Raw genomic sequence first — 23,382 nt, 5'->3', positions numbered from 1 at the left:
GACGTTCAGCTAAAATCTGCTGTATGGACAGAATGAGCTGAGGGAGAGAGAGAGAAAGAACTGTTGTAGTAGTGGTAGTAGTAGTAATAATAATAATAATGAACCTTGTCCCCTAGTCCCTAAACACTACATAGTGAGTGGAATAAATAATAAAAACAAGAGACCTTCTGCTGAGTGTTGAGCATGTGCTGGTAATTCTCGATCCTGAACTTTCTCTCTTGTTCGAATCTCTCGTAGGCCTGAGCAGCCCTCTGCCTTATTACATCTGTGTCCACCAGAGGGTGCTGTTTCATCTGCACACATAAATCACAATACCACTAAACACGCACTCACTCACACACGCACTCACTCACACACGCACTCACGCACACACAAACACACACGCACGCGCACACGCACGCACGCACACACGCACGCACACTCACCACTTCCTTCTCAAAGTAGTCTAGACTTCGTTGTTTGATGTTTTGCGCTGCTTTCTGCACTTCCAAACGACCTTTTTTTAACATCACCTGGTTACACACACAAACACACACACAGAAAACATAAGTTTTTACTCCCCCGCAGTCTTATAATAATAATAATAATAATAATAATTATTCAGTCTTCTTGATCTTGATGCCCTTTCTTATTCCTTAGGGAGCAGGTTTGCATGTAAACACACACACACACACACACTCCTCTACCTCCAACTCCTGCCTGCTTTTCTTCCACAGCTCGCCGTCGATCGAGGCCTGTGTAAACGATGAAAAAATAAATTCAACATAATACAAAGAACAACCGTGTGTGTGCGTGTGTGTGTGTACGTACACGTGAGTGTGTTTGCGTCGTCTCCTCGAGCTTGTACTCCTCCCACGCCTCCTTCCTCTCCTCCACGCTAAGCTCCTCCTCCACCCTGTGATCTAGCAGCGAATCGTGTTCGTGGAACGACACTATGCTCCGCCCACACTGCTGCAGGAGCGTCGCCAGCACTTTGTCCTACACACACACACACACACACACAACTAAACTCTAATACAGCTCATACATTAGTAATGAACATCTACAGCGTGTGATGTTTGGAGCCCTCTGCTGGCTGTCAGGTGAACTGCAGTCACAATGCAGCCGATCAGGGTGTAGCTGGTAAATGTCCAGGGGGCGGAGCTTATGTGACATTCTCTTTATTAATGAGTGTGATTATTCAACAAGTGCAATAAAATCTAACGTAGATATTAATAAAGTATCTCTGGTATCATGTTAGTTAGTGCTGTAGGGACTATGGACCACTGTGCTGTGCGTGTGTGTGTGTGTGTGTGTGTACCGGAGGCTCCACGGTGTGGTTCTTGCCGCGGACGTCAGGTTGAAAGCGGTACAGCTCGCTCAGTTGGCTCTGTGTGAAGTGCCGCTGAATCTGCTGCTGGTCCACCACACGGGACGACAGAGACTGCTTCGCCACCTGACGCTCGTATATCTTCTGCTCCATCGTTCCCTGAGGAAGAGTGCGAAGAGCTTCATCATCAGCATCATCACTGTGTCATCCTCATCTTCTCCTCATCAACTCCTTATCTCTTTATCAATATAATCTCCTCATCATCTGCTCATAACATTTCACCTCCTCCTCCCTTCATCTCATCTCCTCCTCCTCATCAAATACTCATTACATCACCTTCTTAGCCCAAGTACTGAAGAAACAGATACGTCTTTAGTGGTCGTTTAAAGATTGCCAGACATCCAGCTGTGTGTGTGTGTGTGTGTGTGTGTGTACCTGGGCAAGGAGGCGGTAGACGTACACGAGCTTCTTCTGGCCGAAGCGATAGACTCTAAACATGCTCTGAATGTCATAGGTCGGGTTCCAGGATGCATCGAACACCACGACTCGATTCGCCGCCACCAGGTTAATCCCTAAAGACCCGGCTCGAGTGGAGATCAGGAACAACCTGCAGCTGAGAGAGAGAGAGAGAGAGAGAGAGAGATAAACACACACACGCACACAGAGAGAGAACAAGCTTTTTGTCTGTGTGTGTTTACCGTGTGTTTCTGACGTTGTTGAACTCCTGAGCCCACTTCTTGCGTGCTGTTGCAGTAGTGGAGCCGTCCAGGCGATAATAGTCTTTATGTCGCTCCCATGAGCGCTGCCCTAAAACACACACACGCACCAGATACATGACACTCTTTTTTTTTTTTTTATTGTTCTGAAAGTGTTTATGATTTATATTGTTTGCATTGGTCAAATTTTTATTTATTTATTGCGTGTGTGTGTGTGCGCGTGTGTGAGTGTGTGTTGTACCGTTATAAACACGTGCCTTCCCCTCCTTCTTTGCCCTATCAGCCAACTCCAGGAAGGTTTCAATCAGGTCCAGTGAAACAAGAGACTGACTAAACACCAACCTGTAGCATGACATTTACACACACACACATTACAACACTTAATGGCATACACCGTTGTGTGGAACAGCACATTATGATTAGGGATCAAGTGAGGGTGTGAGTACAGTGCATTATAAATAAGGATCAGGATTTGGCAAGGAGTGAGTACAGTGCATTATAAATAAAGATCAGGATTTGGCAGGGTGAGAGTGCAGTGCATTATGAACAAGGATCAGGATTTGGCAGGGTGAGAGTACAGTGCATTATAAATAAGGATCAGGATTTGGCAGGGTGAGAGTACAGTGCATTATAAATAAGGATCAGGATTTGGCAGGGTGAGAGTACAGTGCATTATAAATAAGGATCAGGATTTGGCAGGGTGAGAGTACAGTGCATTATGAATAGGGATCAGGATTTGGCAAGGAGTGAGTACAGTGCATTATGAACAAGGATCAGGATTTGGCAAAGTGTGAGTCCTGTGCAATATGAATAAGGATCAGGATTTGGCAGGGTGAGAGTACAGTGCATTATAAATAAGGATCAGGATTTGGCAGGGTGAGAGTACAGTGCATTATGAATAAGGATCAGGATTTGGCAAGGAGTGAGTACAGTGCATTATAAATAAGGATCAGGATTTGGCATTAAGAACATTTATTATCTCGTTAAAGCTAATCGAATCTCTCAGTGCGTTTAACCCTCGATGGCTCAGAGCTGAATCAGCAGCACAAGGCAGACATACACACTGTTATACAGGAGGGCTGAATGTCACGGCTGATCCGTGAATACTTACGCTAAACTCTGTCTTTGGAAATAAAACTATCGTTCTACCTTCGTTTGTAAATCTTGAAATAAAAATCCTCACACTTTGTCCTGCAGTTGTTCAGCGCAGCGCAGGATCTCCATCAGCAGCATTAATTTCCCAGAATGCCCCAGGACCTCAGCATCGACGTTGGACACAAACTCCTTGTACCAACCTGCTGGGGGTCCGCTCAACACACTGCGCTCTACACACACACACACACACACATATATGAGAGAGAGACAGAGAGAGAGGTGTGTGTGTGTGTGTGTGTGTGTGAGAGAGAGTGAGAGTGTGTACCCTCTTCTGGTGTAGTTTCCACTAAGTTGGTTCCACTGCAACACAAACACACACCTCAATACACCAAAACGCATTTATAGCACTTTAATACAAAACACACACACACACACACACACAGAGAGAGTACCGTTCATTATGGTTCTGTTGTTTTGTCTCTTTGGATTTCTGACCAGTCACCATGGTTTCAGAAGTTGGCTCCTCCCCTTTAGCCTGCAATTTACACACACACACACACACACACACACACACACACCCAGAATGTCCTTAAACACAGAATAATATATAAACTGTGTGTGTTTGTGTGTGTATATATACACACCTTGTTTCCTTTATTAAGGTCAGAGAGCTGCAGGCACCAAGGATGCGTCCAGATCAGACTTAGGATCTGATAATCCTGAAATAAACTGTTCACACCCCGTCCTTCAGCTACACACACACAAAGACTATGATTAGCTACAAGGCATTGTACGTGCTTAATGTGTGGAGTGTTTAAACTCTGACTCTGTGTGTGTGTGTGTGTGTGTCTCTGACCGGTGTAGTTCTGCAGGTAGTGTCTGTACATTCGACACTGTAGCGGCGTCATCCTGACCGACAGCACGTACTCTCGCTTGGGGGGCAGGAAAGACGTCAGGACAGAATAATCCTGTCTCTACAACACACACACAGTTTTCATTCCTCTCTACACCCGCAAAAGTTCAAAAACGCGGTAAGCGCCACCTGCAGGAGGAACGATTAATGGCAGTCGAACATCATGACATCATCCTTTCTCCACCTCAAACATGTAATTACCTCATGAATATTTATAATATGATAATAATTAACCACACCCCCCAAAAAAATTTTTTTTGTTTGTTTTTGTCGTTATACCTGAACACACCCGGCGAGAAGTGCGTGGAGGACGTGGACTCTCTTCTTCATGAGTCGGACGTCAGACGGCGTGGAGTCGGCGCACTGGCCGTTCTGGATGGGGTTAATGAACCGGTTCCGAAACTCACGCAGGGAACCCAGGAGGTTCTGCTTCACAAAACTCACCATGCAGTGGTCTACAGCACACACACGCGCACGCACACACACACACACACACACACACACACACACACACACACACACACACACACACAGCATTAGCGTCACAGGAGCTTCTCAAGACAATCAGGGCTAATCTTTAATTTATTTATTTATTTTTAAGGTCGTTACACTCTGAAAGATTGTTCTGGAGCGGCGTTCCCGTCAGGACGATTCGCCGCCGCGTGCGGATGGAGCGCATCGCTTTACAGATCCCAGTAGTCTCGTTTTTCAGGACGTGACCTTCGTCACACACGACTATGTCTGGCCCTGTATGCGTGTGTACAGACAGGAGAGACACACACACAGTACATTATGAATAAGGATCAAAATTTGGCAGGTTGTGAGTACAGGATGTTATCAATAAGGATCAGGATTTGGCAGGGGTTTGAGTATGGTATAATACCAATAAGGATCAGGATTTGGCAGGGGTTTGAGTATGGTATAATACCAATAAGGATCAGGATTTGGCAGGGGTTTGAGTATGGTATAATACCAATAAGGATCAGGATTTGGCAGGGGTTTGAGTATAGTATAATATCAATAAGGATCAGGATTCGGCAGGGGTTTGAGTATGGTATAATATCAATAAGGATCAGGATTCGGCAGGGGTTTGAGTATGTTATAATATCAATAAGGATCAGGATTCGGCAGGGGTTTGAGTATGTTATAATATCAATAAGGATCAGGATTTGGCAGGGGTTTGAGTATGGTATAATATCAATAAGGATCAGGATTCGGCAGGGGTTTGAGTATGGTATAATATCAATAAGGATCAGGATTCGGCAGGGGTTTGAGTATGTTATAATATCAATAAGGATCAGGATTCGGCAGGGGTTTGAGTATGTTATAATATCAATAAGGATCAGGATTCGGCAGGGGTTTGAGTATGTTATAATATCAATAAGGATCAGGATTCGGGAGGGGTTTGAGTATGGTATAATATCAATAAGGATCAGGATTCGGCAGGGGTTTGAGTATGGTATAATATCAATAAGGATCAGGATTCGGCAAGGGTTTGAGTATGGTATAATATCAATAAGGATCAGGATTCGGCAGGGGTTTGAGTATGGTATAATATCAATAAGGATCAGGATTCGGGAGGGGTTTGAGTATGGTATAATATCAATAAGGATCAGGATTCGGCAGGGGTTTGAGTATGTTATAATATCAATAAGGATCAGGATTCGGGAGGGGTTTGAGTATGGTATAATATCAATAAGGATCAGGATTTGGCAAGGGTTTGAGTATGTTATAATATCAATAAGGATCAGGATTCGGCAGGGGTTTGAGTATGTTATAATATCAATAAGGATCAGGATTCGGCAGGGGTTTGAGTATGGTATAATATCAATAAGGATCAGGATTCGGCAAGGGTTTGAGTATGTTATAATATCAATAAGGATCAGGATTCGGCAGGGGTTTGAGTATGTTATAATATCAATAAGGATCAGGATTCGGCAGGGGTTTGAGTATGGTATAATATCAATAAGGATCAGGATTCGGCAAGGGTTTGAGTATGGTATAATATCAATAAGGATCAGGATTTGGCAGGATATCAATACAGGACAATATAATAGCTCAGGATTTGGCAGGGTGTGAGTATAATACATTTCCAAAACAGAGAGCCAGAAATGTTTCATGGCGTAAATACAGCGCACTATAAATAATGATCAGGATGTGGCAGGGAGTGACTACAGTACTTGATGAATAGGAAGCATTATTTGGCAGGATGTGTTACACAATATGGTGTATATTGCGGGTTAGTATTTGGCAGGGTCGTACCCGGGTCCTGCAGCAATCGGCGTAGGCTCTCTTGCTGTTTGCCGTATTTGGCCTGGTCTCTGTGTGTAAGAGTGCGGTACAGTTCATAACTCAGGATCATCACTCCTCCTCTCCTGTACCAACTGGTCAGAGCGTTAACTCGAGAACACACCGCCTTCACCGTCACCAACTCCATCACCTGAGCATCAGAGACGAGGACAAGGTGTGTGTACATTTCGGGATTAGTACTAACAAAAGGAATAAAGTGCAGCTTTCAGGAGACGAGGCCACACCCACACGGATAACACACACTGACCTCCACTTTCTTCCCGGTGATGCCACGCTGCCACTTGTCGAACTCGGCTCTCCAGTTGAGCGCTGTATTTAGAGGACAGACCACCAGCGCCGTCTTCAGCTCCACCCACTGGCACGTCAAAACCGTGTGCAGGAACGTGATTGTCTGAAACACACACACACAGCGGGTCGTTAACTTCCTCTACGTGACACTGGATGATCAATTCCACTGAGCCGCTTCATCACACACACCTGCAGAGTCTTCCCGAGGCCCATGCAGTGCGCGAGGAGGCAGCCAGAACCAGGAGACGACTTGACCTTGGCGATGGACTCACAGCAGCTGTCCCACATGAACTGCACACCTTTCCGTTGGTGAGGTTTGAGTTTCCTCAGCAGGTGTGTGTCCACCTGCACCAGACATTCCCGTGTTGCATCGTCGAGCTCCAGCACCAGAGGAACGGGTCTGGGAGCAGGGGTCTCAGCTACGATCATTACCTGAAGACACACACATGCACACGGTTCAATAAGCAGCGGAGACCATAAACCGATCATCATGTAGCTCGTCATGTGACGCACCTCCGAGTCGTCGCGTGCTTGTTCTCTGCTCTCCTCCTCTTCCTCCTCCTCCTGTCTTCTCTGTCTCTCTCTCTCCGCCAGCCTCTTCCTCCTCTCCTCCTCCTCCCTCAGCGCCTCCTGCGTCTCCTTCGCCAGCTGACCCACACCCAGGATCCTCCGGATCTTTTTGCGGCCCTTCGTCGGGCTCGTGCACTCCTCCGCGTTTAAACCGTCCGCATCGGAGTGACCGTCCGCGCCATTCTGATCCGAAAACATAAAGTGGGTGGGCGGTCATAACGGGTCAAGGAACGTACTCATCTACATTCGGACATAACGACTGTTAATTTATCTATTTGTTTACCTTTCTGGGAGGCGTGTGAGGTTCAGCGTCAGAGACCGTGACCTTCTGCTTCACGGCGCTGCGTCAGAAACTGATCGTTCAGATTCCAACAATATTCGTTACGTCTCTGCGTTATCTATTAAGCTCCTGATTGGCTGACCTACCTGCCGTCCTCATCTTCTGATTGGCTGATGGTTTCACTCAGTGCCGACTCCTCGCTACTGGATGACTCGCTGCTATCTGGAATAAAGGTTTCTCAAAGTGATGTTTTTATATTGTTCACTTTAATTCACGCTTTCCTCCTGTTGATGTTTCAGCATACAGGACACTTTACCCTTTAAAGTTTAAATAAACATATATATTTATATTTAAAATCAAGTTTCTAACCGACTATCATCTTGCTCGTGGGTGTTTTTCTCCTCCTTCGCAGCCGATTGACAGGTTTATCCGCGTCGTCTTTCGGCGCCGGCTCCGACGGGGTCAGACGGCAGCGCAGCAGGTGGTGACGCGATTGCGTCGGTTTAGCCGGATCGTCCGAGTCGGAGCTGTTATCTGTAACCTCGGCTGCAATATATATAACACAACACAGTGGTTATAAAACCTGAGGAAGAGGCATGGATAGAGCTAAGAAGCACACATCTGTTTGATTCAATACAGCTTTAGCTTTCACACACACAGTACAAATAACAGCATTCTGTTGGTGCCATGACCCAGATGCAATTCTGAGTATTTACAGTGGGGCAAAAAAAAATTTAGTCAGCCACCAATTGTGCAAATTCTCCCACTTAAAAAGATCAGAGAGGCCTGTAATTTTTATCATAGGTATACCACAACTATGAGAGAGAAAATAATAAAAAATAAATAAATCCAGAAAATCACATTGTAGGATTTTTAAAGAATTTTTTTGCAAATTATGGTGGAAATAAGTATTTGGTCAATAACAAAATCATCATCTCAATACTTTGTTATATTCTCTTTGTTGGCAATGACAGAGGTCAAACATATTCTGTAAGTCTCCACAAGGTTTTCACACACTGTTGCTGGTATTTTGGCCCGTTCCTCCATGCAGATCTCCTCTAGAGCAGTGATGTTTTGGGGCTGTCGCTGGGAAACACGGACTTTCAACTCCCTCCAAAGATTTTCTATGGGGTTGAGATCTGCAGACTGGCTAGGCCACTCCAGGACCTTGAAATGCTTCTTATGAAGCCACTCCTTCGTTGCTCGGGCGGTGTGTTTGGGATCATTGTCATGCTGAAAGACCCAGCCATGTTTCATCTTCAATGCCCTTGCTGATGGAAGGAGGTTTTCACTCAAAATCTCACGATTCACTCAAAATTCTCGCCCCATTCATTCTTTCCTTTACACAGATCAGTCATCCTGGTCCCTTTGCAGAAAAACAGCCCCAAAGCCTGATGCTTCCACCCCCATGCTTCACAGTAGGTACTGTATGGTGTTCTTTGGATGCAACTCAGCATTCTTTCTCCTCCAAACACGAACTTTTATTTTGGTTTCATCTGACATTCTCCCAATCCTCTTCTGGATCATCCAAATGCTCTCTGGCAAATTTCAGACGGGCCTGGACATGTACTGGCTTAAGTAGTGGGACACGTCTCGCACTGCAGGATTTAAGTTCCTGGCAGTTACTGATGGCAGCCTTTGTTACTTTGGTCCCAGCTCTCTGCAGGTCCTTCACCAGATCTCCCCGTGTGGTTCTTGTTTTTTTGCTCACAGTTCTTGTGATCTTTTTGATCCCACCGGGTGAGATCTTGCATGGAGCCCCAGATCAAGGGAGATTATCAGTGGTCTTGTATGTCTTCCATTTTCTAATAATTGCTCCCACAGTTGATTTCTTCACTCCAAGCTGCTTACCTACTGCAGATTTAGTCTTCCCAGCCTGGTGCAGGTCTACAGTTTAGCTTCTGGTGTCCTTTGACAGCTCTTTGGTCTTGGCCATAGTGGAGTTTGGAGTGTGACTGTTTGAGGTTGTGGACAGGTGTCTTTTATACAGATAACGAGTTCAAACAGATGCCATTAATACACGTAAAGAGTGGAGGACAGAGGAGCCTCTTAAAAGAAGTTGTTACAGGCCTGTGAGAGCCAGAAATCTTGCTTTTTTGTAAGTGAACAAATACTTATTTTACAGAGGAATTTACCAATTAATTCATTAAAAATCCTACAATGTGATTTTCTGTATTTGTTTTTCCTTATTTTGTCTCATAGTTGAGGTATACCTATGATGTAAATAACAGGCCTCTCTCATCTATTTAAGTGGGAGAATTTGCAAAATTGGTGGCTAAATAAATACTTTTTTGCCCCACTGTGTGTGTGTATATTATATATATTTTGGACGATGTCTGTCAAAAAGTGTGTAACAATTTTGTCCCAGTACTTCTGATTGGAACGTGATCTAAATAAATTGGCTATGTATATTAGTTTAAAGTAAATTAAACTAATATACATATTTATATTTAAATTAGTTTTTTTCTTAATTATTATATGCAACTATGTTATTATAGCACACCTACATTTTATTTATAAATAAAAAACAGGTGACAAAAGATTTTTACATTTAGCCCAATAACACATTTATTTTATATACCTGTAATTAAACTGATCAACCCCGGATCATAACACTGTCTCCAGAGGCTTGTACAGTGGACACTATGCATGATGGGAGCATCGCTTTATGTCCTTCCCTTCTCACCCCGACACGCCCATCAGTCTGGACTCATCAGGTCACATAACTTTTTTTTTTTTTTTTTTAAAGAATCGCTCCAAAGTCCAGTCTTTATGCTCCCTAATAGTAAACTGAAGTCTTTTTTTATTTCAGACTCTTTTTAAAGCTACACAGCTGTTTACTCCTGATCCCTTAAGTTCTTAACCCAGTCTTGATCCTTAGTCGTTTTCTTTGCTTGATGCAGGACAATAACTTCTTAAACAGAGAAAAATCTTTGCCACGCCCACAAGATGTGTCTCCTGATGTGGTTGTGTAAGAAATGAGAAGCTCCGCACTGCATCAGTCAGGGTTAAATCACTTGTTACAGCTGATCCGTATTAATCACTGCTGTAATAATACTAGGGGAGACTCTTAACTATTCGCTCAGTTACATCCAGATGGAGACTTTTTTTTTTTGGCTAGTGTAGTATGAAGCAGACATGAAAGCTCCTGACAGACTCTACCAGTTTCCCGTGTCCTAGCTGATCGCTAACTGTATAACTGACAGCGTATCCGCCTTAACCGGCGTCTCGGTGGTACAATAAAGAAGTTTCTCACTTTCTTCAGCTTCGTCATCGTTTTTCTCCTCATCTTCCTTCGTCCTACTGCTCTTCGTCACACCCTCCTCATCTTCGGATTCATCATCGTCGCCGTCCGAGGTGTCGTCCTGATCAGAGCTGGACGTAAAGTCGGCTTGGATCTTGGCCAACAGGATCTTTTTAGCTATTCTACAAAGATCAAGAGAAGAAGAAAAAGGGATTGGACTTATTTCCAGGTGGTTTTTGGAGACATGGGCGTCATGTGTTTAAGCGAAGTACGAGAGCCAGATCAGTGCTAGGACAGACGATTGAGAGACGCCGGAAGACAAACGAGACACGACACATAATTACTACAGTCACCAGCTGAACTTAAACTTTTTATTGAATTAAATGTATATAAAACAAAGATTAATTGATTAAAACTTCAAAAGCGACCTGAAAGCTAACTACAACATAGTGTAGGAGGAACAGACACCAGGAAAGACGTTCTATTTATTTTTTAATGCTTATGAAATAAAAAATAAAGTGGAGGGGCATGAAATAAATTAAACTAAGAATCCACCTAAACTTAAAGAATGTACACATTTTCCTCAAAAAAAACAGCGATTAGCTGCATTTAGCAAACGTCTATTGAGAAACTTTTCACCAAAACTTGAACCGCAGATGTGAAGCGCTTTAACAGCTAATAAGTTGTTGCTAGTAAGGTGAACTGCGCTGGCTTCAGGCTTCACTAGAATTTATTATTCTGTCTGACTGAAACACAGACAGACCAGTGATCGTCAAACAGCGAATAAAATTAATCCAATCAAGCTAATTGCTGCTAGTGTGGGCTAAGACTCTCTTGACAAGAATTGTTAAAATGAGGTTTAAGTGATGGGGACAAAAAGAAAAAAAAAAGGGACAAATCTCATCTAGTTTGAATACAATTCCGTCTCGGAAACCCTGAACAAACAAAAATATCAAATATAATTAGAACATTTCAACTTTATAAAGTTATGAAGGCTTAAGTACTTGGTCGCTATCTGTATTAGCCCTCCACAGATTTATCAGAGTTTCACAGTTCTAAACGTTAGACCAGTTGAGTGAACACAGGAAATGACAAACTGATTGATTCATCCTGTCAGCTCATTTTAATAGCACGTTGCTAGCTAGCAAGTAAGCTAGCCATCCGTTAAAGCTGCCGGCTAACCATTCATGTCATTCCAGTTGAACTTGTTCGAGGATTTAAAAAGTCGACCAGAATTTTTGCTTTTTTTGTTCTCCAACGTCCAAGTTGGCGTATACTCACGGTGCATTATGGGTAATAAGTCAGTGGTTTGTCCGCCTCATTGTATGGGTGAAGCTTTTCGACACGGATCCCCCCCCCCGCCCAACCAGGTTAAGACGTTTCCCTGCTCCCGTATCATTCGATCAGGTCGACGAGAAGGTAAAATCTCAGCAGACAGAATGAAGGCACAGAGACGAGAAGAGTGTGGGGTAAATTATTTTATTACAACGCCGCGTACATACAGATACAGCTGGTTTTATTCGTGACCCAAACAGGTGCATGCAACTTATTTACAATTTCTTGAACAACGAAAGAAAACAAAATAATAAAATTGTGAACTAAAAATTAGCATGCAGTCATTTCAATTCTCACTTTCCTTCTGATTTATTTTATTTCTTTTAGTGGTGGTGGGGAAATTTTCCAGCAGAGAGGGGCGAACAAACAAACAAAAAGGTAAGAGAGAACATCAGGAGAAGCAAAGAGAGAAAGAGAGAAAGAGAAATAGACTGGCGGGGTGGGTGGGTTGCGAATAGCCGGGCCGGCAATCTGGAAAACGGCTCGCCTCACGCTACACTGCAGAGAGAAAGAAAAACACGGGAGAGAGGAAAGAAAAGAAAAGAAAAAAAATAAAAAGGACATTCTCACACACTGTGGCCTTGAGCGTTTTTACCCCACACACAGCCTCGGCTCTGGTCGCTGCAGACGCCAACAAGACGAGCGTCAGGACGTAGCGTAACGTTTCGCAGTAATGACGCGTGGCGTTAAAGTTACACCGCTGGACTTGTGTTAAAATCTAGAAGTTAAATCGATTCAACAGAAAATCACTGCCTTTAGAATAATCAGTGTGTAAAAGACAAACAAGGTTGCTAATTAGTCAACAGCAACAACAATAATCGCTATAAATTAGTGAAGAAACCAGAGAACGCTGCTAAAGTACGACATCATAATCGCTAACTCGATTCTCAGAGTGTAAAGGAATCGCTTTAAAAAATGATGAGCATAAAGTAAAACAGTGGGCTGGACCGGCCACGCCCAGGAGCCACAAAACAAGCAGGCGTTACGCCCACAGACTACCAGATGAAATGGCACGGAAAACTCAAATGATTTGCTGTGAAGAGCGCTAGCACATAACCCAAGTCCAGCTGCTACGGCGACGCCCTCGAAACGCAAAAGATGGCAAATAACTGATGGTGCCAATACTTATCACCATCCTGGACCTGCATCCCACTGATGCACAGTGTTTTAATGCGGAATCTAAGGAAACGTCTATCAGGGAAAGCGTGTCCGGAAAAAAAAAAGGAACAGGCTTTAAACGGAGGAATAAAGAAAAAAAAAATGCCAATTTAAAAGTCAGAGCGCAATGCATTCTGGGTAAGTGCTCAAGACCGTCGATGAGCATCGCTGAGACCGTTGGGGTGATAACTATTGCCTCCCCCCTCCCCTACACAGTCACGTTCTTTTATTAATAAGTGGGTGGAGCTTGAGCTCGATTAGCCAAAGTTTTTTTGTGACATTAGCATAAAAGTATTTTTTTTAAATCGCCCTCAGAACACGCCCCAACAGACACCGCCTTCGATTAGCGAACTCCCTCCCCCAAATCAGATGATTTAAATACAAGTTTTTACGCCAATCTATCTGTTTTTTTAATTCTTCTTTTTGCGGCGCACCTACCGTTAGCAAACCAAACATCCCTTGATATGTCTGACCGACAATATTGCACTTCCAGAACCGTCAGGCTGAAGCCTACAACACACACACACACATAGACACACACACAGACATACAAAAGGTAAGTGTTCTCGCTTACCAAAGAAAGAAGACCACTGACAGGTGTGTGTGCGTGTTTGTAGCTGCTGTTTATACGCTAACTACACGCTAGTTAAATGGGTTCAGCCTTAAAATAAATAAATAATACTGAAACAAAGTTGAGAGGAAAAAAAAAATTTACCTCAGTAATGTGTAAAAAAAAAAAAAAAAAAAACTCCCAAGAATACTAGAATAAGAATATGGACTGGAGAAGGAAAACAACTAAGTGGCGCTGATGAGTATCCATGGTAAAATCCATACTGTACAACTGAGAACTCTCTTGAAATGGAAAGACAATTTATTTAAAAAATAATAATAATTTTCGTTCGGTGCAAACGTACTGTTGCTTTCGAGTGAAAATTTTCTCTTTTAAAGGCAGCGTGTGACAATGCTTAAAAATAAACAAACAAAATTCGCCAAATAACTAAAACCATACACACACCAGGGTGCCAATACTTTATTCTATAGTCGGAAGAATGATAATACGTCATTGTTTGTGTTTCAGCATCGTGATCGTCCCCAAACAAAGCTGGTAATCTGTCTCTGCTACGTGTACAGGGGGCACTAGACGGGTACTCGTTTTATACCCTACTTACTACAAAAACTACAAAGCGATAAGAAAATGCTACGAGGAGTAAATTAATAATAATAATAATAAATGGGTAGCATAAAAAAGGTTTGTTTTTTTTAAACTCCGCCCAGACGATATCCAGGCAACGAGGGGACGCAAACTCATGACATGTTGTCGTGTGGTGGTGGAAACATCGTCTGCACGACTGGAGGATTGAAAGTAATCTGTAAAGTAGTAATGACAATTTGCAACCGAGCACAAGATTCGTAAAAATATATTTGAAGGCAAGATTATATATTTAAAAAAACAATAATAATAATTTAAGATACAATTACGGAAAAAAAAAAATTACACGACAAACCAGGTCATGGTTCTGGAACGATATTTCCTCCTTGAATGTTTCTAGCTTGTTTTATTAAAGCTCCGCCCCTTTACAGAGACTTCCCGCCTTCAAACAATTAACATGACTCATCATTACTTAAAGAAAAAAACAAAAAACAAAAAAAACACCACCAATCCTCACCACACATGATGTTGAACTTTCGATCTTCTCCCCTGGTTACTGTTGTTAATTGGAAAAAAAAAAAAACCTTCACAGCGCCACAACAACAACACGGCAAATTTTTTCACGGCTACTATTTGAGAACACAAAGAGCTAATGCTAAGAAAACTTCACCGAGGATGCTACGGTTGTAATAAATAAATCAGATTTTTTTCAGAAATTAAAGTGTGTGAAATCGCTAGGTGGCGGAGAGACGCGAGGACGGCGTAAAATGGTGAATGAGAACTGAAACGCCGCCCTGGGGGCGTGTCTACATCCGGAGTAAAAGTAGTTCAGTCGGACTCGTCTGGAAATAAACAGGAAGGAGAAACAGCAGGAGAGCTAACGCAGCATGTGCTGATGTCAGGGTTTTATATATAATATATATTTTTTCAAGTTTTCGTTAACGGCGGTCTGCGTGGTTGTCAGTGTACGTGTGGAGATGACGTGCGCACTGATGATCAGCACGCGCCTACAGCTGTCAGTCAAACACACATCAAAGTGCACACTACACCAAACAGGCTCGGATTTCTGCGTTTCTGAAATTTAGGGTGTGTGTGTGTGTGTGTCTGTGCGCGAATGTTACATGTTGAGTCGGCGGAGCACGAGGCCCGTGCTGGCCGCCGCCCGGGTGTGTCGAGTGCGCGTGGGGGTGAGGGGCGGTCCTGACGTGTGTGAGCTTTTGAGGCGTGTCTGGATGCCGGCGGTGTGTGTGTCGGGGGGTTTGGTGGGGTTCAGTGGCTCAGACGGAGACAGAGAGCTTCGGCCTGCGCACTCCGAATCCAAACCGTACCTATTCTCCACATCATCCTCGTCCAGCACCACCGGGGCGGGGCACACGTCCACCTCGTCTCCTATAAGCGAGAAAGAAAGGAATAGAGAGAAAGAACAAGAGTAAGAGAAAAATAAAGGAAGTAAAAAGACGATACTATCAGACGCTCATTAACATGTAAAAGCTTTCAAATTTCAAATATTACACATATTACAGTCTCAGTGTGTGTGGGGACGAGCGCATTATGACTGTACCAGAAGACTGCTGGAACGCCACTGAACCCATCAGTGTGACATCACTCAGCGGTTTAATCTTCTGGTCCGACTCGTCCGAGTCGCTGCTGTTCGTTTCCTGATCGCTCGACGAGCTCTCGCTGTCCACCGTCGTCTTGGCGACCTTGTGAGGAAGCCCCACGCTCCTTCTGACCTTCGACCCGGACTTTGTCGCTTCAGTGGCCGAAGAGGACGAAGAAGACGACGAAGACGAGGACCTCTCCTTCAGTTTCCTCTTGCGTGATGTTCGGTCTTGGCAAGGGGGCGTGGTTTTGACCAAGCCGAAGAGGCACTGCTTTCTGACCTCCTGGTTGGTGTCGGCCCCTCCCCCATCACTGTCGACCCCACCCTCGTCTTCGCTGGTGGCGGCGGTGGCGGTCTGCAGGAGCACGGCGGGTACTTCGTCCGAGTCGGAATCCTCCTCCTCTTCCTCCTCCAGGCCGGCGTGCGTGGCGTCCGAGCGTCGACGTCGAGGCGTCGTCTTGACGCGAGGAGATCGCTTGTTCTCCTCCGCCATCTCCGGCTCGTCGTCGTCCTCGTCTTCGTCCTCGGTGTTCTCCTCCTCTATCGGCGCCCCTCCTTTCCCCTCGTGCTCCTCCTCCACCTTCACCTCGTCTTTTTCTACCATCCCATCAGCCCGTCCTTCCATTGTCTCCGCCTTCTCCTCTTTCTCCTCCTCCTCCTTCATTTGTGTATTCTCCTCCGTCATATTTACAGACGTGGCGCTGACGGAGCTAGCGCCGTCGTTAGTGTCGTGACTCACAGAGGTCTCCATGGGGACGGGGGTCAGCTTCACCACCAGTTCCTTCGTGACGGCCGAGCCCCTCGGAGCCCGGGGTTTCCGCTGACGAGGTTTCGCGCGCTGCCTCTGAGTCTCCCGTTTCCCCCCATACAACTCCCGATCCAGCGCTTCCTACAGGGGGGGGGAAAATGTCAGTACACAAGTTACTCATCACGGATGATTTCATGCGAGCGATGTTGGAAGTTACCTGCAGGGCGGTGTGTGCCTGGCGCAGGTCCTGCAGGATGGTCCGGAACATCATGAGTCTCTTGGCTCGGTCCACGTCCTCCTCCTCGCTTGCCTCCTCGTCCTTCTCGCTCTGCATGAAGTCCACGAACGAGCGGTTCAGCGACGTCGTCATGTCCACCACACGCTGCATCCGGTCACACAGACCCCGCGAGGGCGCGGTGCTGAGGGGACACCCCGCCCCCGCACCACCCCGCCCGCCTCGCTGCTTCCCGCGAGCCCCGCCCCCTACGTTGGCCCGTTTGCGAGCCCAGATCTTCTCCAGGTTCTGGAGCACCGAGTCGCAGGCCAGCACCAGGTCCATGAGGGGCTCGGGGCTGCACACGTAACAGTACCATTTGCGCTCCTCCTCCAAGATGGCCGACAGCTCGCGCCGCCCGAGGTTCCGCAGCACGCATTTCTTACAGAAAGCGTTGCTGCAGTAGTCGCAGCCAATCAAACTGCCTCCCTCCGCACACCACCTGCGGGAACGGCCAATCACAGCGCGGCACGATCGCCATCAATACACTTTAAAACCCGGCGTAGGAAAATCTGTCCATGTATTTCAGGTCGGTTCCTACCTGCACTGCTCGTCCATTCCCTCTGCGTCTTTGCTGATGTCATCACTCATGTAGTACTTAAAACAGGACTGGGTGCAAAGAAAGAACAACACTTCCTTAAAAACTGAGTATTATGGGATGTCTTGCAGTTTTGGTGAGGCCAAAGTTGTGCACCGCTACGTCTCTCTCTCTCACACACACACACACACACACACACACACACACACCTTGCAGATGAGCACTTTGAGTGCAGGATGCTGGTACACCGAGTCTCTCTGGAAGTGGTTCACCTGCTGACCGCAGGCCGTACAGTTTACTCGCTCGATATCACAGCCTCCTACACAGAGAGAGAGAGAGAGAGACACACACACACACTACAGAGTTCAAGCACACAGAACTAAATTATAATACATACTATGTTTTTGAACTGAAATTTTAAAAAGGCGGAGCTCAAAGCTCTAATAACTGTTTAAATATTTTAAAAGAACTAAAAACAGAAAAGATAAACAAACAGTCATCATCTTTCCCTCGTCCTCACCTCTCCGTTTGTCTGAGAAGTCTTTGTTTTGTTTCACTCGTTTGCTGCGAAATTCTGGACCTCTGAACTCGTCACGGACTTCGTTAGCCACCGGCTCCGGGAGCACGAACACTGTACCTGAGAGAGAGAGAAAGAAATAACCACCACAAAATGATGATTATTAACACCATCATTTTCTTGCAATATTCAACTTTTTGCAACATTTAGGATCCAAATTCTCTAAATTAATGTTTACGCTTTTACATTCAAACTTTAACAAAATTTTTATCCCCGTCCCTCAGCCCCCCGGACACCAGTGCTTGGCCCCGTCCCTCAGCACCAGAGAGTACACACCTTTAGGCAGGCAGGTTGAGTCCGGTTCACTGGAGTTGACAGACAGCACGTCCTCCATTCCGCTCTCAGAGGAAGCATCCGACTCGTTTAGGCCGCTGTGCTTCGTCACCACCAAGGGCTTCCTGGATTTTACATAAGCAGCAAAGCGTGTTTAGTGAGTGTGAATGATGCAACCATTTATAAATACAGCTGAAACAGGACTGACCTTCTGGAGCGAGCTGCGGAGGTCCGAGCCTCTGAGGCCTGCATGCACCAAAGTAAACAAACAACACAAATGGTAAAAAAAAATAATAATAAAAAAAAAAGGTAATTTGGAACATCAAAAGCTGCAGTTCTTGGAGTGTCATCTATGATTTTATTCTCCTAGAGTGTTACAGTGGGGCAAAACTACAGATACTAAAGAGACATGGAAGTAAAACTTTTACTGTTATGACTCACTCATGGTTATGATCCATTATTAAATTGCTGGCCAAGCAGTTACACCAGCGAAATAATTCATTATTTCCTGACATTTATATACAGTGGAACCTCGGCTTACGAGCATAATTCGTTCCGGAAACGGGCTCGTATTCCAAAACACTCGTAAAATCTAATTTAATTTTTCTATAAGAAATAATGGAAACTTAAGCTATTTGTTCCACAGCTCATACAAATTATTTATACAAAATATAAAGTAAAAATAAAACAAATTTACCTGCACTTTACCTTTAAAAAAAAAAAGGAAAAATTAATCCAGACAGATAAGTGTTTCCATTTGGGCGCGCAGGTGCTGTGTGTGTGTGTGTGTGTGTGTGTGTGTGTGTGTGACAGCCCCTCCTGTCTCCCCCTTCTCATCTTACACAGTAAAACTTTCTTCTCTCGTTTAAATTAAACACACACACATTAACGAAAAGACTGTTGTTAGCTTCTCCGCCTTATTTTTAATGTTGCTCACAACAGTGTAACAGCCTGTTAATTTATGCTGGTGTAATGATGAGATGGACAAACTGGTCGATGCACATTCTTCTATTTGCTGCATTGTCAGGTTATAGTACAACCTTTCGGGTGGATCCCGCACTTAAATCCAACAAAAAAAAAATATATCCTAGCTTACATCTTGCATTCGCGTTCACGCACACCGGACTGCATTACCCACAATGCATCTCCTGCACTGGACTACATTTCCGTAAACAGCTGTCATAAATCAACCTCTCTCTCTCTCGCTACACTGTTTACTTAAAAAAAATTCGCAAAGAACATCACTAATCACACTCGTGTGGGCTCATACTAACAGAATCACTGCTGTAAAGTAAAACAAACAAATGAACCGCACTTTACCTTTGAAAGGAATCGTGACAGAGCAGAGTTTCTGTGTAGAACAAAGTGTGTGCGTGCACGTAATTTGACACTGTGCCAGTTCACGCACACTCTCGCCTTAATGTATGTTCGTGGCTGTGTGTGTGTGTGTGTGTGTGAAATTACATGCACGCACATATAAACACACAGCGCTGGGCTAAGGAAGAAATGATTTTTAACCTTTGTATTGAGAATTTCTTTTGCTTTACTCACGCAAACACACACGTGTTATAAGAAACAGTACAAACGCAAAATAAAATTTTACGTGCACAGACTTGGTCACAGTGTTCTAGTAAACAGTACATACGTACATGGATGTTGATTATACCAGTAAGAGATGCGCACTAAGACCCAGCTGGGGAGACGATTACCCATAATTCCGCAGCACAAGAGAGAGAAAAAACCTTGGCTCAGTTGTCATCACATGACGCTCGGTGTCAAAACCGTACTCGTAAATCAAGACACTGCTCGTTTTCAAGTCAAAATTTATTACAAATCTTTGCTCGTTTTTGCGGAACGCTCGTGAACCGCGTTACTCATAATCTGAGATTCCACTGTACTTATTTATTGCAATAAAAAAACACTAAGGTCCGCCCACATGCATGAGGGTTGGCTCGCACTTCACTCTCACTAAAGTATTAACCAATCACAGAGGAGACCGAGTTCTAATAACCAATCGTAACACAGGATGCGGTGTTCATTCTGAAAAAGACAGAAAGTACGGTGTAACTAATTCACCCTAACTTGAGCTTGGGAGCCGGGAATTCTGTTTTGGTCAAAAGGATGAAGTGTGAAAGAAAAATAACAACAATAATGTTTACTTGAAGCTTAACTTTTTTTTTATCACAAAATTACAAACACACAAATTTTGTACTTGAAAATGTAAAAAAAAAAAAACAACTTCTGCTGAATAAGAGGATTATAATTGTGTTAACTGTTTTACACATAAAGCAGAAATTATTTAATGATTCTCAAAAAAAATCTTTATATATTAGCTGCCTAATAAATTATTTAACATTAGTGATTCCTTGATAAATAACAGAGTGATGGTTTACCTCTTCAGCGGCTCGCGCTACAGCTTGCTGCTGCTCGATAAACTCTTTGGCCATCGCACCTGGGACACGGACGAGAGACAGACTCCAGTGGTCACACACATGTTCTAATCATGAGTCACAACTGTACCAGTCTGTATTTATTTATATAGAAAAAAAATATTGGACTTTATGACCCATCGATGACTCGACGGCCTTTCATTATTATTTTCGAGTGTTCCGTGTCGTTACAGGACGCGGCTCATGTGGCACTCTAAACTGCATAAAAGCGCTCACCGCTCCAGTGCCCGGGTAAGCTGTGTTCGCTGCCCTGCTCCGCCGAAACCGCCAGGAATGTGTGCAGCTTATTGATCAGGAGTCCAAGTTTACCCCCGCTGCCCCTGCTTCCCCCGGCCACGGGCTCAGGCCTGGAACAATATTATCACCACAGCAGAACACAACGCTCGGATTATTAATCCAAGGCTTTAATTTAATTATTAGAGTGAAACAATTAGACACGATTAGCGTCTGATCAACTTATTTACCCGTGAGTTGGAACACCATCCAATTAGCAATTCATTAGACCTTTTTGTCAAATACCCTGCTTTTTTATATATTATTATTTTTAATTTAAGCACTCAAAATAAAAAAAAGCAAGTGCTAAAACAAGTCTCAGTTAGCTTAACACAGGGCATGTAGCAAGGTTTTTATTAATTATTATTATTATTATGTAATAAAATGAAATAAGATAGAAAAGAAAAAGAATAGAACAAACTACAGTTACAGACCTGTTTTGCTTTTGTTATATGTATAATAAAGAAAACAAAATAGATACAAATGGAACATCGAAGCTAGTGCTAATTAGTTAATGTTAGTTCGTGCAGTGATTTATTTCAGACGAAGAACATGTTACTTTTTATGCAGTTCCTCAGTACAGAACATTTTTACATTTAAATCCCGCTTACAAGCCAGGACGGGAGCGCGATTCATTTGCAGTCAGGACGCAGAGACGTGAACATCTCCTGCTGTGACTGCAGCTGGGAGGGACTGCCGAGAGAGGACTGGGCCGCCTGGGAATGCTTTGGGACGGAGACGGTGGCAGCAGCTGTCAATGAACGGTACGGTATGGACACACAAAAGTCTCCAGTAAAAACAGAAAAAGGCGCTAGATTTGTCACTAGTCGCTTTTTAAAAAAACGTCTCCCTAGAGGGCTCTAAATACTCGCCAAATATAGTAACGAAGTTGCTAATTTGGCAACACTGCCGTTAACTTTCACGCTACGTGTAATATTAGATACTTCGTTTAAAAAAAATACAAAGATAATAAAAAAAATTACTGCTATGTGCACACAGATTTTCAAAGGAGTCGCGCACTGACGTCACGTCTAAAACAGCTGCCACCTTCACGTTCGGGTACGAACAGCTTTCTTATCCGTTTCTCTTTATTTTTCTTTCACAGTCTGGCACTAACCAGGGGGTTGCGTTACTAATATGTAAAATAGACACATGTCTTGGCAAAGAAATAAAATAAATACATTTTAAAAAAGATATTCATTAAAAAAGGGGGCGCTGTGGGGAGACTACGCACTACACTGACCCACAGTCGGGTTCATTTCGATTAAAGTGAACACGATCGTTTAGCGCTCAGGCACCAGGACTCCGTCTGGCGCACCCTGGTGGCGAGACCGAGCATTTCACTGGTCAAAAGGATGAAGTGTGAAAAAAAAAAATAATAATAATAATACTGTAACAACATGTATTAATGTTTGATTAAAACTTCACAAGTGTTTTTCCCAACAACACTATGAAACCATGAAAACCCCAATTTTGTGCTTTAAAAAAAACTTCTGATGAATGAGATTATTTTAATTTTAACAAATAAAACATGCTAAATCATGCTATCATGGATTCAATTAAGTTAGTTAATGATTACCATCTAAAGTATATATTAACTGTCAGATTAATTAATTAACGTCAAATCCCTTTTATACAGATAAATAAAACGCGAGCTCTTTTTTCCCCCAGAGAGCTAACAAGCTAACGCTAACCTGCTAGTGGAAAACATTCTTTGTCTATAAAGATCTCGGTGTTAGCCAACAAGCTAAAATAACCAGCTACTACAGATAGGGTTAACATGCTAATCCGAAATGTCTGCCACAATACCAACAATATAAAACAATAACAACAAGATTCCTCTGGTGTCGCCTTGTTTATTTGTATATTTAACTTGTTAGCTTAGCATAGCGACTAGTTAAGCTAGCTCTAGTCTCCTTAGAAACCCCGTTATTGTTTTCGTTGGTTAGCTCGTTGAGCTAGCGCGTTCGCAGACAAACACTTCCGCTTACCTGAGCACCTCGGCGGACATCCTGCTCACACTGTCAGCCGTGTTTTAAACCTCAGACGAACCGCAAACATCATCCGCTTCAATCAGACTGCGACACACACACACACACTACATACTATAAAATTAAACACACACACTGCGCCATCTTGCCGGTTGCGGTTTGCGCGCGACGCGTTAAAATGGCGACCAGACTTCGACGTGATGTCGTCACTTCCGGTTAATACCCTTAATATTGCAAAAGTAGATCAAAGGATAAAGATGAAGTTTTGTCTTAAAACCACTCCAGCG

The 23,382-nt window shown here is 43.8% G+C and overlaps 1 protein-coding gene across 1 annotated transcript in view; it reads right to left on the bottom strand.

The window, feature by feature from the left end:
- LOC128512310 (transcriptional regulator ATRX-like) overlaps nt 1-23,260 on the bottom strand; it is a 23,935-nt gene extending 675 nt beyond the window's left edge. The window contains exons 1-35 of the mRNA XM_053485519.1: nt 23,096-23,260; nt 21,048-21,178; nt 20,775-20,833; nt 18,590-18,627; nt 18,385-18,506; nt 18,052-18,168; nt 17,741-17,850; nt 17,535-17,602; nt 16,937-17,435; nt 15,930-16,860; nt 15,697-15,757; nt 10,738-10,907; nt 7,851-8,027; nt 7,628-7,703; nt 7,485-7,542; nt 7,145-7,384; nt 6,821-7,063; nt 6,591-6,734; nt 6,296-6,473; nt 4,643-4,780; nt 4,313-4,488; nt 3,977-4,094; nt 3,765-3,871; nt 3,573-3,655; nt 3,446-3,480; nt 3,209-3,350; nt 2,267-2,367; nt 2,008-2,116; nt 1,745-1,922; nt 1,301-1,468; nt 811-978; nt 687-734; nt 426-512; nt 165-293; nt 1-37 (exon numbers count right to left, since the gene is read on the bottom strand). The exon at nt 1-37 is cut by the window's left edge and continues 675 nt beyond it. Coding sequence (XP_053341494.1) covers nt 1-37; nt 165-293; nt 426-512; nt 687-734; nt 811-978; nt 1,301-1,468; nt 1,745-1,922; nt 2,008-2,116; nt 2,267-2,367; nt 3,209-3,350; nt 3,446-3,480; nt 3,573-3,655; nt 3,765-3,871; nt 3,977-4,094; nt 4,313-4,488; nt 4,643-4,780; nt 6,296-6,473; nt 6,591-6,734; nt 6,821-7,063; nt 7,145-7,384; nt 7,485-7,542; nt 7,628-7,703; nt 7,851-8,027; nt 10,738-10,907; nt 15,697-15,757; nt 15,930-16,860; nt 16,937-17,435; nt 17,535-17,602; nt 17,741-17,850; nt 18,052-18,168; nt 18,385-18,506; nt 18,590-18,627; nt 20,775-20,833; nt 21,048-21,178; nt 23,096-23,115 — 5,266 coding nt within the window. The 5' untranslated portion in view covers nt 23,116-23,260. The remainder of the gene's footprint in view (nt 38-164; nt 294-425; nt 513-686; nt 735-810; nt 979-1,300; nt 1,469-1,744; nt 1,923-2,007; nt 2,117-2,266; nt 2,368-3,208; nt 3,351-3,445; nt 3,481-3,572; nt 3,656-3,764; nt 3,872-3,976; nt 4,095-4,312; nt 4,489-4,642; nt 4,781-6,295; nt 6,474-6,590; nt 6,735-6,820; nt 7,064-7,144; nt 7,385-7,484; nt 7,543-7,627; nt 7,704-7,850; nt 8,028-10,737; nt 10,908-15,696; nt 15,758-15,929; nt 16,861-16,936; nt 17,436-17,534; nt 17,603-17,740; nt 17,851-18,051; nt 18,169-18,384; nt 18,507-18,589; nt 18,628-20,774; nt 20,834-21,047; nt 21,179-23,095) is intronic.
- Nucleotides 23,261-23,382: the final 122 nt, after the last annotated feature.

This window comes from Clarias gariepinus, chromosome 24 (assembly GCF_024256425.1).
Source record: "Clarias gariepinus isolate MV-2021 ecotype Netherlands chromosome 24, CGAR_prim_01v2, whole genome shotgun sequence".
Lineage (NCBI taxonomy): Eukaryota > Metazoa > Chordata > Actinopteri > Siluriformes > Clariidae > Clarias > Clarias gariepinus.
Note: the sequence above shows the minus strand (reverse complement) of the source record. Positions and strands in the feature narration are given on the sequence as shown.